Below are 16344 nucleotides of genomic sequence, written 5' to 3' on the forward strand. Positions count from 1 at the left end.
CAATGTGGATAGGATTTATAGAAATCTCACACCCACTGTGCTTTTTTATTTACGCAGAGTAAATGTTTCTGACATCCGCAACTTGTCCATTCCCCTTGCTGTAAATATGTGTTTTTTTGCGATATATTTAGGATCCAATTAGCCAGTGGATCCATCAAATAAACGAATCCGTCGCATCAGCTTTTCACAAACATGCGATGGATCCGTCGAGCCAATGGATTGTGACTGACGGCAGAAAACTGATGTGTGAACGGGGCCTAACTAGAACTTTAGTGCTGCGCTTTGCACATATGGAGGAAATGTCTTGTAATTTTTTTGTACAGTTTTGTACAGTTTTCATCGGTGGTCGGTGTGGTTGTGGGTGTACAGGACTCATCTCGGGACATATTGAGGCACATTTATCAGAAGGGTCTACAAGGAAACAGGTTTGTTGCCCGTAACAACCAATCATAGCACAACTTTCATTTTACCAGAGCTGTTTGTAGTATGTAAGCTGCGATCTGATTGGTTGCTTTGAGCAACAAGGACAGTTTTTGTTTCCTTGGGGACATTTTCGATCGGTCTGGATGAGGCTGTATATGGTTATCATTGTAGGTATGGATGTGTACTCGAGCTGTGCGCCACCTGCTGGTCAGAGGGAAAAGTGAAAGTGGCGGAAGGCTTTGAGTGTGACACCGCAGCGTGGAGAAGACGGCAGCAGTGGAGAGGTAATGCTGGGGCTGCCGGCCGGGGTGCGGGTGTCTGTCCCACGGGGGGACCAAGCCCCGAGCACTGTGAGCAGACCCCCTGTGCCCGTCCTGCACAGTGACACACAGCAGTGCCAGTGTCCGCAGGGACGGAGGTTCCCATTACAAGTGGCTGTTTACTCCTCAGCGATGTTACATTGTAGACACGCGTGTTTACTTCTTTACTGATTGTTTAGAAGAACTGTCATGGGGATTTCCCATGAAAAGCCTGAATGGCAGGCTGCAATGTGTGATTATTGGGGGTCCTGCTGATCTAGGGGCTGTGCCCCTCTGCTTACACACTGATGGCTCGTCTGCTCATGTTTGTCATAGGGAATACAAGAGTTGTCTTTGTGTATTGACTTTTTTTTTTTTTGCAAAAAACTTTCCATCATTGCGCTGGATCCAATTTTCATCTTGCGTCCGTTTTTACCATCAGTGTGGCATCCATGTGTCCTAAGAAAAAAGGAATCCACACTTATTCCCCCTCACTAAATGGGTTATCCAGGACTTGAACATTAATGGCCTATCCAAAGGATAGATCACCACTGATCAGTGGGGGTGCGACATACTGCGCCCCATGGCTGATCAGTATCAGTAGCAGCTAGAACTGCACAGCACTGCCCCGGTGAGTATATAGCGGGCGGCTGCTCCACATCCGCCACCTATTCACATCGATGTGCAGTTCCCAGTCGCAGCCATTATTCTGCCGAGGGCGCTGTGCTGCTCTGCAGCTGAGCAGTTCTGACCTCCAACCACAAGACGGATTTCATCACCAGGTACCACCGTAATCAGTATAACAGCGCCGACCTGACCCTGTCTAGTTACTGAGCACAATCCTGCTGACAGTTTCCCTTTAAGCTGCATTATAAGAAGCGTCAGCAGGATGCGTGGGCTGCCCTCGCTGCAGTACTTGACTGTAATGTCTCCGTTTCTATTGCTGGAGTGGGAATTTTGTTGGGAACCTTCCAAGGGGGAGAAGATCTGACTTTTGCTGCTGTCTCCTTGTTTGCACCGTGACTCATATTTATATAGAGATTTTGTCATAGACTTGAGCCTGGAGGCCTTGGCTTTAGGAGAATGCATTTTCCTGTCCTGCTGCCACACAATGTGACAATTATCATAAAGCTTATAGACTGCACTGAACCTTATAATCATGATTTGTGCTCCCTGAGATGTTGTCCTGCAATATTTCATTTACAAGTTGCTCATTTATTAATTTGGTCTGGCCTAGAATGAATGTGTTTTCTATGGTGAGATGGAAGGAAGCTGCTGACTGCCATATCTGCCATAAAGACAAAAGGCTCAGGCAGTCAAATTTAACATGCCTGATCCTCCTTTTCCCCCCAACATCATCTGGATAAGGATCGAGTTAGGAGATCCCCCTTATACATAAGAAGATTGGATGCTCGCTAATAGTGGGATCGGCAGACTTTAAAGGATTGTTCACGAAATAGCAAGATGTCCCCTATCCAAAAGATAGCGGATCACTTGTTAATCCCCCAACCCCCAATGATCCTGAAAATGGAGTGCCAGAACCCTGAGAATGGGACTTGCAGAGACCCATCCTCAGTGGAGCAGAGGTGCCCATGTTTGACCACAGCTCCATTCATTGTGGATTGTGTATAGGACTGTTGGAGAAATCCGAGTACAGGACTAAAGGCTTGTGCACATAACACTCATCCCCATGATATTACTATGGGGACGTGCACATCATCGATTTTTCCTTTTCCTCAGACCAAGGAAAACAATTGCACCATGTACGAGTTGCATCTGGTTATTGGATCGCATTCGGTCAACAGAGAAAGTGGGGATTTTTTTTTCTATTCTCCGACGAGAAAATCAGATCTCTCACTGATCAGAGTGTGATTAGCATCATCAGACTGATTTTCTCAGGTATATAAACATGGTCGTGTATCTTGGCATAAGGCTACGGACAGACAATCAGTATTTGGTCAGTATGATACATCAGTATTTATAAGCCAAAACCAGGTGAGGAACAATCGGAGGAAAAGTATAATGGAAACACGTCACCACTTCTGTATTTATCACCCACTCCTTGTCTTGGCTTACAAATACTGATGTGAAATACTGACCAAATGCTGCTAGTGTGCACGTAGCGTAAGACTTGGCCTCTGCATTGCCCTTTTTTCTGGATTGTCGGCGGTTCCAGCGTTTGGACACCCAACAATCAGTGCATTATCCCTTATCTTATGGACAAAGAATTTCTAGCTATTTTGGGAATAAGGCCGGGGTCACCTTAGCATATAGTATCCGTCGCGAGAGCATCGGATATTGTAATGATAGGCTGCTCAAACTCTGCTGCGAGCGGGAGCCGAGTGTCAGTGATCAGACTGTCTCGCGTGACAGGAAATATAGGAAAACTGACTGAACAGCAATCTAGTCTGAACTGGTGCATAACCAAAAAAAAGACTTACATAGCAAATAGATAATGGCTGCACTCAATTTTACAGTGCTAAAGCAAGGAAATGTGCGATACATGAAATGTGAATAGCATAATGGCTTGTGAAATCTATGAAAAAACACATGAGATGCTTAGCACAAGATTTGGCCAAAAAATGTGAGCCCATCCACCAAACGTCAAGGTAATCTCAAATCGGATGGGTCCCTGACCTGACTGCCTATATGTGTGTGTGTGTATATATATATATATATATATATATATATATATATATAGCATGGGGCCCAGGATAAAGGAGATATGTCATATATACCAGGATATATCCCGTTCTGCAGCTGTTCTTTAATGCATAGAAACAAAAATACACAATTATACTCACCTTACTTCTGCTACCTGGCGTCCTCTTCTGAAGTCGACAGCTGACTTTAGTGTGCAAGTGACGGGAGCGCATTACATCACTGCCATGTGCACCCAGTTGCTTGCACGCCGGCGTTGGCTGCTGGCCTCTGATTGGCTGGCAGCATGCATTGCCGCTCACTGACGTGAAGGGTTGGTGTGCCGCAGTACACTTCAACTGGATGTGCGTTCAAGGAAGCACATCAAGGTGAACTTTCTGCTGGCATTGGCAATCACCTCACCCGCTCTGACCAACACCCACACGGGCCCGGTTGTGACCTCTGCGACTGCGATTGTTACACCCCTGTTGAAAAGGTTAAAAGAAGTGACCGGTCTGTACTGGCTCACTGGTTTATTCAATACAACTTAAAAAAAAGAAAGTGCCCTGTAAAGTGTCTAGCTCCTGAAAAAGTCACCAGGTTTGAGATTTCTAAAAGACTCCATGTGTACATACCCTTAGTTATTTGTGAATCTGCTGGAAAAGCAATGTGTTGAGTAGGATGCTTTGATTTTTTTTTTTTTTGTAGTGGATGAACACTAACACTGTTTTCTCTTTCTTAGTCGGTGTTTCTCCTCCTGGCTGCGCCAAAGGAGTTGAATTCCCAGCACCATGAGTCTTGCTTTACATGAGCTGCTGCTCTGCTGCCGTCAGCTGGAAACTGACAAGGCCACGGAAAGACGGGTATGGCGTCCTGATATGGTGTCCTTAATGCGTCCTTATATGGTGTCTTTATTGTGTCCGTAGTGCGTCCTTATATGGTGTCTGTGTCCTTAATGCGTCCTTATATGGTGTTCTTATTGTGTCCTTATATGGTGTCTTTATTGTGTCCGTAGTGCGTCCTTATATGGTGTCTTTGTGTCCTTAATGCGTCCTTATATGGTGTCTTTATTGTGTCCGTAGTGCGTCCTTATATGGTGTTTTTGTGTCCTTTATGCGTCCTTATATGGTGTCCTTATTGTGTCATTATGGCATCCTTATGTTTCGCTATTGCAATGTTTCCCAACCAATCTTCAGTGTAGCCCTATACTGGTGGTGCTGTTACATACCTGTCATGGCGCCCCCTGCTGTGATTTCCCTCTCTAAACAACTACCTAGTGTGTCCAGTGTCAGTGAGAAAAAGCTACTTCTGCTGCTCAGATTCTTATTGACCATTGTTTTTGTGTTCTGGATGACTTTTTATTATTAAACTTTGTTTTTATTGAAATTATAAACAGAAAAAGGAGGATATTAGAAACAAAAAACAATCACTGAGCGGTGGGGAATAACAAAGTTATCAACTTGTGACTCAGATCCTGAAAGCAATGTAGGACAAAAACATCATGTGAATACAAAGAAACCAGGATGAGAAAACAAACAACCATAATTACCCAAACTGGTTGGAATAAAACATGCAAAAGAGAATACAGAGGAGACGGAGGAAAAGAGAGGAGTAAAGGTACCGTTACACTAAACGACTTACCAACGATCACGACCAGCGATACGACCTGGCCGTGATCGTTGGTAAGTCGTTGTGTGGTCGCTGGGCAGCTGTCACACAGACAGCTCTCTCCAGTGACCAACGATCAGGGGAACGACTTCGGCATCGTTGAAACTGTCTTCAACGATGCCGAAGTCCCCCTGCAGCACCCGGGTAACCAGGGTAAACATCGGGTTACTAAGTGCAGGGCCGCGCTTAGTAAGAGCTTCCCTGCACTGACTGTGTCAGCACCGGCAGTAAGAGCGGTGACGTCACCGCTGTGCTCTGCTTTACGGCCGGCGCTGACACAGTCAGTACAGGGAAGCTCTCGGCAGCAGCGCGTGCATTAGCAGCGCTCCTGCCGAAAGCAGTTTTAACCCTGTGGACGCCGAGGGACGTGACAGACATCAGAATGTGAGTATGTACTGTTTTTTTTTAACTTTTACAATGGTAACCAGGGTAAATATCAGGTTACTAAGCGCGGCCCTGCGCTTAGTAACCCGATATGTACCCTGGTTATAAGTGAACACATCGCTGGATCGGCGTCACACACGCCGATCCAGCGGGTGATCAGCGACCAAAAAATGGTCCTGATCATTCCCCAACGACCAACGATCTCCCAGCAGGGGCCTGATCGTTGGTCGCTGTCACACATAACGAGATCGTTAGTGGGATCGTTGATACGTCACCAAAAGCGTGACGTTGCAACGATATCGTTATGTGTGACTCAGCCTTAAGAAAAAGGGGAAAGCAGAAAGAGATGACACAATTGTTAACCTGTTAAATGCTGCTGTCAATCTCTGATCGCAGGTCGCCTATGGGTTTGTCATGGCAACCAGGGGTCTGCTGATGACCCCCGTGCCTGCCTTTACGGAGCTTATTTTAAATCCTACCCGTGACCAGCCTTCAGAGGAGACCGTGATTTCTCCTATATGCAGCAGCGCTGTGACATCTTTGTGTATAGCACAAGTGATCAAATGATCGCATGTTCAAGTCCCTAAGGGGGATAACAAGAACAGTGAAAAGTATAACATGTTTTAAAAAATCTTAAAAAACCCCATAAAGTTCCCGTTCCCCCATTGGAAATAAAGATATATAAAAAAAATAAATAAATACACACGTACACACATACGGTATCGACTCATATACAAAAGTCTGACCTCTCAAAATATAAAAATAATTAACCCACTCGGTAAACATCGTAAACGAAGAAAATTCAAGAATGCCAAACTTTGTTTTGTTTTTTTTTTGGTCGCCACAATTCCACAAAAAATGTAGCAAGTGATCAAAAAAATCACATCTTTCCTACAATGGTACTAATAAAAACATTGTCTCACCCCGCAAAAATAAGCCATCATATGCTCAATCAGCCCAAAAATGAAAATGTTACAGGTCTCAGAATATGGTGACGCAAACCAGAATTTTGTTTTTTTGTGTGTGCAAACTTCAGATTTTTTTATTCAACTCTACAATAATAAAAAAAAATGGACATGTTTTGATATCTCCATAATCGTATTGATGAGGAGAATCATATTGCGTGGTCATTTTTACTACAAAATATACACTGTAAAAACAATTCTCAAAAAACAATGTCAGAATTGTATTTTTTTTCACAATTTCTCCCTACTTGGAATTTTTTTCCCCATTTTCCAGTACACTATGTAGTAAAATGAATGATGATAAATTAAAAACTACAACTCGTCCCACAAAAAAACAAACCCTCATATGTCTATGTGGATAGAAAAATAAAGAGAAAAATTATGGCTCTGGGAAGAAGGGAAGGGAAAAAAAACACAAATTGGCCGTGGTGTGAAGGGGTTAAAGGGATATCACAGTGATGTAGAAGGACGAGTGCCGGTGCCAGTTCTGTGATGAGGTCTGTTATTTTTTCACATCACTTGCGGCACCTTTTCCCAGAAAGGACCAGTAAATGTGTAACAGACCACCCTCTTCGTCCCCACAATTCCAACACATGGGACTGGCTTCCTAAAAGATAGAGTGTAGGTGAGTTGGGATCCTATACCAGCGATAGAGCAATTTATAAGTGGCCTCAAGAAAGCGGGAGCAGATAGAAGACTTTTGAGTCAATGCAAAAATATGCATACACTGCTCCTTCGATAGGGAGAGGCCCAGGTCACCCTCCAATTGTGTTTGAAAGTTGGTGTTAGGTTGGTCTGGAGGATCGGTATGTAAGGAGTAAGAGAAGGATAAAGTATGTCTTAATGGACCCATGTCTGAACATATTGTTATTGTAGTCAGAGGGTTGAGGAGGGAATGATTGGAAAAAGTAAGAAAACTGACCAACTCTCCAGGTTCCCAGGGGAGAGGGAGCAGAGACGCCGAGAAGGTGTTCCTTTTGAAGGCCATACTTGACCGGCGTCAAAATGAGACACTCTGAAACAGCCCCTAGTTTAGCCAGGTATGGAAGACTTTGTCTTCTAACCCTAGTAGAAAAAGTGGATTTCCTAGAGTGGGGAGCAAAGAGGAACATAGCGGTAAAATAAGAGCCCGGACCAAGGGCGACAGGCAACGGCAGCTCCAATTGTGAAATGGGTTTTAAGTAGTGATGAGCGAGTGTACTCGTTGCTCGGGTTTTCCCGAGCACGCTCGGGTGACCTCCGAGTATTTATGACTGCTCGGAGATTTAGTTTTCATCGCGGCAGCTGAATGATTTACAGCTACTAGCCAGGCTGAGTACATGTGGGGGTTGCCTGGTTGCTAGGGAATCCCCACATGTAATCAAGCAGGCTAGTAGCTCTAAATCATTCAGCTGAAGCGATGAAAACTAAATCTCCGAGCAGTCATAAATACTCGGAGGTCACCCAAGCAACGAGTGCACTCACTCATCGCTAGTTTTAAGCGATGTTATCAAGGACAAGTCCAGCCAAGGAATAGCCGTCAAGGGGATATTTGTAAAGCTTTGCTCAGTCCCGAACGAGGATTTCCTCTTCCCTTTCCTACACCCGTCCAGAACTGTAGAGCGGTGAGTGGCAATATAATAAGATCTGAAATCAGGCAAAGCTATACGTCTGAGGACTTAGATCGATAAAGGATAATTCTACTGATGCGGGGAGGTTTACCAGACCAAATAAACCTGGTATGAACCGAGCCAAAGAAGAAGGACTCTCAATCAGAAGAGTTTGAAAAACATACAATATCCTGATGAAGAGGCCTGAGTAGTCTCGAAAGCTTGCAATTTGTTACCATCTTTTCAGTTAGCCATTAAAAGGTATCAACCACTGAGGACTCTCAATTCTAAATTTTTCTATCTACTGGCTAACATGGTACCAAGATATGTATCTTTCCTGTATCATTGTGAAGACTGCGCTTTTACCAAACCATGTAAAGGCATTCCTTGTCCATCTTGAGCAGTTCTTCTGTACCGATTTGAAGAAGTTTATTAATTAATAGAACGTAAGAAATTTAAATGTGGGGCCGGAATATGGCCACAGGAGAAGTCTTAAAAGGTTCCTCCAGCCCTGTAAGTAAAGAGAAAGGTTATCCCAACCCTGGATGAGGTTTCCCCCATATGGATCGAGTGGATTTTATTGCTCTGAGGTCGGAGCTACTCACTTGTGATGGCTCTTCTTAGCTTTTGAAAACGCCACCAACGTTTTGTTTTTATACTGTTTTGTGGATACATGCAACATTTCAGTCCTTTTTTATTGCAGATGTGGATGTAGTGATTGAAAAAGAAAAGAGAAGGCAATTCTGATCTTTGGATTTTTTTAAATTTATTTGTGTATATATATATTTTTTATTTTAGTTGCATTCTCATTGCTTGTTCTGTTTTTTTTTTTTTTTTAATTCCATCATCTAGGAGAAATTACAAGATCACAGTAGTTCAAAGATGATGGCGAAAGGGGCTTTCATGGGTACATGTCAGTATTCCGCAATTGAGTTGCGTCAGGAGAGCTTTCCATAACGGTCATCTGATGAATGTGCTCTACCCAATTCCCACTGTTAAAAATAAATTAGAAAATCTTCAGTAATATGTTGCTCTCTTATGACATTGTCTTTGCATCATTTTTCTGTGTTTTTAGAAAGAAATTGATAAGTTTAAGCGGCTTCTTCAAGACCAGGAGACAGTCCAGCAGTTAGATCGCAACTCTGATGCACGCCATGGTAAACAGCTGAACTGGGATACAGTGTTCAGGTTTGTGACAGCGATGTTTTCCAGAACAGTAATTAGAGTATACTGTGTGCAGAATTATTAGGTACCGTACATACTCGAGTATAAGCCGACCCGAGTATAAGCCGACCCCCTTAATTTTGCCACAAAAAACTGGGAAAACTTAATGACTCGAGTATAAGCCTAGGGTGGAAAATGCAGCAGCTACTGGTAATTTTCAAAAATAAAAATAGATACCAATAAAAGTAAAATTAATTGAGACATCAGTAGTTTAAGTGTTTTTGAATATCCATATTGAATCAGGAGCCCCATATAATGCTCCATACAGTTTATGATGGACTCCATAAGATGCTCCATATAATGCTCCATACAGATATTTGCCCCCATATCATGCTGCACATGGCCCCATATAATGCTGCACATGGCCCCATACAGATGCCCCATACAGATATTTGCCCCCATACCATGCTGCACATGGCCACATAAGATGCTCCATACAGATATTTGCCCCATATAATGCTGCACATGGCCACATAAGATGCCCCATACAGATATTTGCCCCATATAATGCTGCACATGGCGCCATACAGATGCCCCATACAGATATTTGCCCCATATCATGCTGCACATGGCCCCATACAGATGCCCCATACAGATATTTGCCCCCATATCATGCTGTACATGGCCACATAAGATGCCCCGTACAGATATTTGCCCCCATATCATGCTACACATGGCCACATAAGATGCCCCATACAGATATTTGCCCCCATATCATGCTGCACATGGCCCCATACAGATATTTGCCCCCATATCATGCTGCACATGGCCCCATAAGATGCTCCATACAGATATTTGCCCCATATGCTGTTGCTGCGATTAAAAAAAAAAAAAAAAAAATTACATACTCACCTCTCCGGCCCCCGGAACTTGCTATAATCACCTGCTCCCCGTTCCACCGCTGACCGCCGCTGTGTCTTCCCATGCTCTGAACCGACGTTCAGGAAGAGGGCGGCGCGCACTAATCGCGTCACTGCGCCCTCTGACCTGAGCGTCACTGCGGAAGACACAGCGGCGCCGACGGTGGAACGAGGAGCAGGTGAATATCGCGCACTGCCCCGTCATACTCACCTGCTCCTGGCGCCGTCGCTACACGTCTGTTCCCCGGCGCCGCATTTTCTTCCTGTAGTGAGCGGTCACCGTTACCACTTATTACAGTAATGAATATGCTGCTCCACCCCTATGGGAGGTGAAGCCGCATATTCCTTACTGTAGTGAGCGGTACCATGTGACCGCTCACTACAGGAAGAAACTGCAGCGCCGGGAAGCAGGGACCGCGCCAGGAGCAGGTGAGTATTATTAGACATATTAGACAGCTCCCCCTCCCCTGCCGACCCCTGGGTATGACTCGAGTATAAGCCGAGAGGGGGACTTTCAGCCCAAAAAAGTGGGCTGAAAATCTCAGCCTATGCTCGAGTATATACGGTAATTTGTATTTTTGATTCATTTTATTACTGAACAATTACGGTTTGTTAATCCAAAAGGTTAATAAACCTGAATATTTAAGAAAGTAAAAGTGAGGTTTTATCTTTTCTAGGAGAATATATGTGTGAAGAATTACCATATTTTTTCGGACTATAAGACGCACCAGACCATAAGGCCCCTCTTTTAGTATGCATGGCCTCCTCATCCCTATCCTGTTATGCATAGCACTCATCCTGGTATGCATGGTCCCCTCATCCCTATCTTGATATCCATGGCATCCTCATGCCTATCTTGATATGCATGGCCCCCTCATCCCTAGCCTGGTAGGCATGTCCCCCTTGTCTCTAGCCTGATAGGAATGGCTCCCTCATCCCTATTCTGGTATGCAGGGCCCTCATCTCCGTCCTGGTATGCATGGCCTTATCCTTATCCTGGTATGATTTGCCCCCATCCCCATCCTTGTATACATGGCCGCCATCAGAAAAACATTAAGAAAAAACATAAACCATTATACTTGCCTTCCACCGCTCCCTCTCAGCGTCTTGTTCCGATGCCAGTAGCAGCTTTATGCTTGTAAGCAGCGCGTGGCAGTGATGTCATGCGATGCTTACAAGTCAAGGACAGCTATTGGAATACTCACTACTATATTGCTCTTTAATAGTGGACACTCTGTTGGCCACAACCGTTGGCTTCCTGCAGCTGCCAGGTTTTCGAGTGTCCCCGCAACAAAAAGGAATGAATATTAACTGCTTTCCACTCCCATGGGCGTGGAATGCAGTGAATAGTAATTTCTCTTTAGCAGCGGACACAGCCGCCTGCTCCTGCCTCTTGTCACCCGCTGCTGCGCCGATGCTGCTCCCCCTCTTCCAGTTCCACAGCCAGAGTAGGTACATTTGGACTATAAGGTTCACCCCCCAGTTTCCTCCACATTTTTGGAGGACAAAAGTGCATTTTATAGTACGAAAAATACGCTATTATGCAGCTAAATGAAAAACTTAAATTTACCATCTTGATTGTTTATTTTCTTCTTTTAAAGTGTGATTTATAACCAAATAACTCAAAATGTACAATATACATTTCTGACAAAAAAAAAATCGGTGACCAATATAGTAATTTAGCCGCCCTTCTTTTCAATAACAGTTAAACTCCATCCATGGAGTCTGTCCGTGTCTTAATCTGTTGACAATTCACTTTTTTTGGCAGCACCAACCACAGCCCCAGACACTGATCAGAGAGGTGTTTAGTTTCCTTAAGTGTAAATCCCTCAGGGTTTAGGTCGGGTGAGGAAGGGGCTGGTGTCATTTTTATTTAATCTTTTAGGCCTTTACTGGCAACCGGGCAGTGGAGACTTCGATGCTGCGATGGAACATTGTCCTGTAGAAAAATCATGGGTTTTCTTACATACATTTTCCTGTACTACTGCTTGAAGACAGTGTCTTCTTAAAAACTGGCAGTAGGTTTGGAACTTGATTTTGAGTCTGTCTTAAACTTAAAAAGGTCCAATTAGCTCATCTTTAATATTACCAGCACATAGCAGTACCCAGATCCACCTTGTTGGTGTCTTGAGTGGAAGTGAAGGTCTGTGTTCCTGTTACTGATCCGGGCACAGACCCATCCATCTGGTCTTTCAGAAATCACTCTCATCTCATCAGTCTATATAACTTCTGAGGAATCTGTCTTCAAATGTTTCTTGACCCAGTCTTGACGTTTCTCTTTCTATGTCTTGTGCAGTGGTGGTCGGGTTTCAACCTCCTCACCTCGGCCTTCTCTCTGAACACTGAACACCTTGTACTTCTGTGTCTTGCTCAGAGGTGGTCAGGCTCAGCCTCCTTATCTCTGCCATTTCTTTGAGCCGTAAACACCTTATACATCTTTGTCTTATTCAATGGTGGTCAGATTTCAGCCTCCTCACCTCGACCATGTCTGAGCAGTGAACACCTTGTACTTCTGTGTCTTGCTCAGAGGTGGTCAGGCTCAGCCTCCTTATCTCTGCCATTTCTTTGAGCAGTGAACACCTTATACATCTGTGTCTTATTCAATGGTGGTCAGATTTCAGCCTCCTCACCTCGCCCATGTCTGAGCAGTGAACACCTTGTACTTCTGTGTCTTGCTCATTGGTGGTCGGGCTCAGTCTCCTTATCTCGGCCATGTCTGGGCTTCCAGGGAGGTTGCCGTTCTGGAATATGACAGTACTGGACGTGAGGATAATGGCTTCTTGGTCACTTCACGTTTATTTCTTCTCAAATCTTTGGTGGTTAATGTGTGACTTTTTATCTCAACTCGTTTTTGTGACCCTGTTAACTATTTGCAACAAAACTTTTGTTCTGTGATTGCCCCAATATCTTAGCAATTTCAGGAACTGCATCCCTTTGAAAGACTTAAAGGGAACCTGTCACCCCCCCTCAGGCGTTTGTAACTAAAAGAGCCCCCTTGTGCAGCACAAATGCTGCATTCTGACAAGGTGGCTCTTTTAGTTATGATGCCTGCACACGCTGAAATAATCACTTATAAAATGTGCCCCCTCATACCCTGAAATCGCCAGGGAGGCAGGTCTTTCCATTCTAATCAGACACAGCACAGCCATTACTCCGGGCCTGTGCGCGCCGGGCGCCGCCTCCTCTTGCTTCATTATCGTCCCCGGTGCCTGCGCTGTAAGTACAAATTGCAGCGCACACCCGAAAATAAAAAAACTTAATGCGCAGGCGCCTGAGACGATAATGCAGCAAGAGGAGGCGGCGCCCGGCGTGCACAGGCCCGGAGTGATGACGATAATGAAGCAAGAGGAGGCGGCGCCCGGCGCGCACAGGCCCGGAGTGATGGCTGTGCTGTGTCTGATTAGGAAGGAAAGACCCGCCTCCCTAGCGATTTCAGGGTATGAGGGGGCACATTTTATAAGTGATTATTTCAGCGTGTGCAGGCATCATAACTAAAAGAGCCACCTTGTCAGAATGCAGCATTAGTGCTGCACAAGGTGGCTCTTTTAGTTACAAACGCCTGAGGGGGGTGACAGGCTCCCTTTAACAATTTTTGACTATTCAGAATCAGGTAAATCTTTTTTTGTCCCATTTTGCCTGAGTAATAAAAGGGGGCCTAATAATTCTGCACACCCTTAATAAAGGGTGTTCTATCCTTAGGCCTCACCCCCATCATTACACAAATACACATCACTTGATCTGCTTCATCCAATAAGCTTTCAAAGTTATACAGCGTGACTCAAGTTGACATTTTCCTTATAACATGGCAGCCTATTCTTTTTTGGAGATTCCATGTGCACACGCTCACCTAATCAGCGTACTTCCTTTTCAGTGAGGGTCTTCGGATTCAGATTTGTATTGCTTGGCAGCACATATCGCATATAAAAGGGAACCTGTCATGTTCCGAAAAGCTAGTAATGGAGTTGATCTGCAAATAAATAGAGTTGCAGTGCTGCGTGGCTGCCTTACTTGGGGGGAGAAATTGAACGTTATTCCTCCTGGGAGTTGCCGGCTTTCAGTCATAGAGGCTGGCCGGCACGCCTACACACACCACTCAGTTTACAGTGAGCAGCAACTGTAAGCACGCCCCAGCACATTGATTAACAGCTTGCTTTGTACAGATGCAGAGCGTGGAGTCAAAGTGCTGGGTCGTGGTTCTTGGTCACAGCTCACTATGTATTGAGTGGTGACTGTAACCGCATCGGCACGCATCTATGACTGAAAGCCGGTGACTCCCTTGAGGAATAAAGATATTTTTTTCCCCTTACACACTCTTTCACTGTGGCAGCCAGATGTCTGCAGATTTACTCTATACCTGGCTTGTTAATTGCGTTTTGGAACATGACTTGTTCCCTTTATATAAAAAGTTAAAGTGTAGGTATAAATTAAACAATGTCCAGTTGGTATGTGTGAGCGACTTCTTAGGTGAAATCCCCAAAACCCAGTTACAATTTGTCAGGAAACCCAGTAGCAAGTGTTAAATTTTCCTGCATAACCTCTACAGTGGAATTGTCATGGCGCCCATCCACCTAAAACATTGACACATTTTAGGTCCCCCAAAAAGAGAATAAACCCCTTTTTCTCATTTTTCATAGACTAGGGTTTTTTCTACTGTACACCCTCTTTAGTTGTTCTTACAAATGACAAGAAAATGTCCCTTACATACATCAACTTATCAAATTGGATACATGGATGTATGTACAGGGTGGGCCATTTATATGGATACACCTAAATAAAATGGGAATAGTTGGTGATATCAACTTCTTGTTAGTATATGGGAGGGGGGAAACTTTTCAAGATGCGTGGTGACCATGTGGGCCATTTTGGATCCAACTTTATTTTTTTCAATGGGAAGTGGGTCATGTGACATCAAACTTATTGTTTCAGATGCTGCACATCTCGTATCTTCACATGCTTCACATCTTCTATGCTGTGAAGATACGAGATGTGCAGCATATGAAACAACGGATACTGGACGCATGTGCTAGGTGTTGCTATCAGTGTGTCAAGAGTGGGAGAAGAGGGTTGCATTGACAATCCAACACAACGGGCAGCACTTTGAACACATTTTATAAGTGGTCATAAACTTGTAAATAACTCATGATAGAATAAAGTTACGTTAAAACCAAGCACACCATTGTTTTTCTTGTGAAATTTGATGCATCACATGACCCTCTTCCCATTGAACAAAATAAAGTTGGATCCAAAATGTCCGACTTCAAAATGGCCGCCATGGTCACCATCCATCTTGAAAAGTTTTCCCCCTCCCATATACTAATGTGCCACAAACAGGAAGTTGATATCACCAACCATTCCCATTTTATTTAGGTGTAGCCATAGAAATGACCCACCCTGTACTTTTCTCCAAATCAAATCAATCGGAGCCATATACTACATAAATCTACTTAATGATAATTGGTAAATATTAACATGAACATTACATACAATGTGTATTTCACAGGTTTCTGCAGAAATATATATTTAAAGAGACGGAAAGCCTTAAATCTGCAAAAACAAATGTCTCCATATCCACCCAATCGGCTCGACAGAAGAAAATGCAAGAGATCAGCAGCCTGATTAAGTATTTTATTCGGTGTGCAAATAAAAGTGAGTGATCCATAGCTTGTTTCTATTTTCTTGCTTTGCTTTTGTTGTTTCTCTGTCATACATTGTAGCTGCAGAGGTAATTTTTCACTAAAGGGGAATATGTGGAATTTCTAAACTGATGACTTATCCTTTAAGGAGTAAAATTGGAAACTGATAGTCAAAACTAGTTACCTCTTATTAAAAATCCTCTCCATTCGCAAAAATGGAGGTATTTTTAATTCTATTGCTCGTTGCCTAGGGTGTCCGCCATTTCTGCAGTATATAAGTGGTGGCTGGCTTCCTAGGTAAAGAGTGCAGCGCTTACAAGCTGTCTGATATATAGCCCGTAAGTGCTGTTCTAGAGCCAGCTGGATCCGGCCATCTTCAGTTCACTTGCTGTCCTCCGATGCTTCAAGGTTAAAGGGCCACTGTCACCCCCTCCAGCCGTTATAAACTAAAAGAGCCACCTTGTGCAGCAGTAATGCTGCAGTCTAACAAGGTGGCTCTTTTAGTTTTTGATTCCGTTATTCCCTCAATAAAACGTTTTAAAATTTGCCCTAACTACCTGTCCTTAGACCTGGAGGCAGGTCGGAAGCCTCCTCTGTGAATCTCCCAACGGCCGTCACTCTTCTCTTCTGGGGATGTGGTCGCCGCCCCCTTCGCGCTG

At 44.1% G+C, this 16344-nt stretch overlaps 1 protein-coding gene across 2 annotated transcripts in view; it reads left to right on the plus strand.

Annotated features, from left to right (window-relative positions):
- The first annotated feature begins 549 nt into the window (after window positions 1-549).
- ATM (ATM serine/threonine kinase) overlaps window positions 550-16344 on the plus strand; it is a 171988-nt gene continuing 156193 nt past the window's right edge. For both annotated transcript variants that reach the window (XM_077298431.1, XM_077298432.1), the window contains exons 1-4: window positions 550-707; window positions 4105-4225; window positions 9044-9156; window positions 15553-15698. In XM_077298431.1, the coding sequence (XP_077154546.1) occupies window positions 4154-4225; window positions 9044-9156; window positions 15553-15698 (331 nt within the window). In that variant the 5' untranslated portion in view covers window positions 550-707; window positions 4105-4153. The remainder of the gene's footprint in view (window positions 708-4104; window positions 4226-9043; window positions 9157-15552; window positions 15699-16344) is intronic.

The sequence above is a fragment of the Ranitomeya variabilis genome, chromosome 3 (assembly GCF_051348905.1).
Source record: "Ranitomeya variabilis isolate aRanVar5 chromosome 3, aRanVar5.hap1, whole genome shotgun sequence".
Lineage (NCBI taxonomy): Eukaryota > Metazoa > Chordata > Amphibia > Anura > Dendrobatidae > Ranitomeya > Ranitomeya variabilis.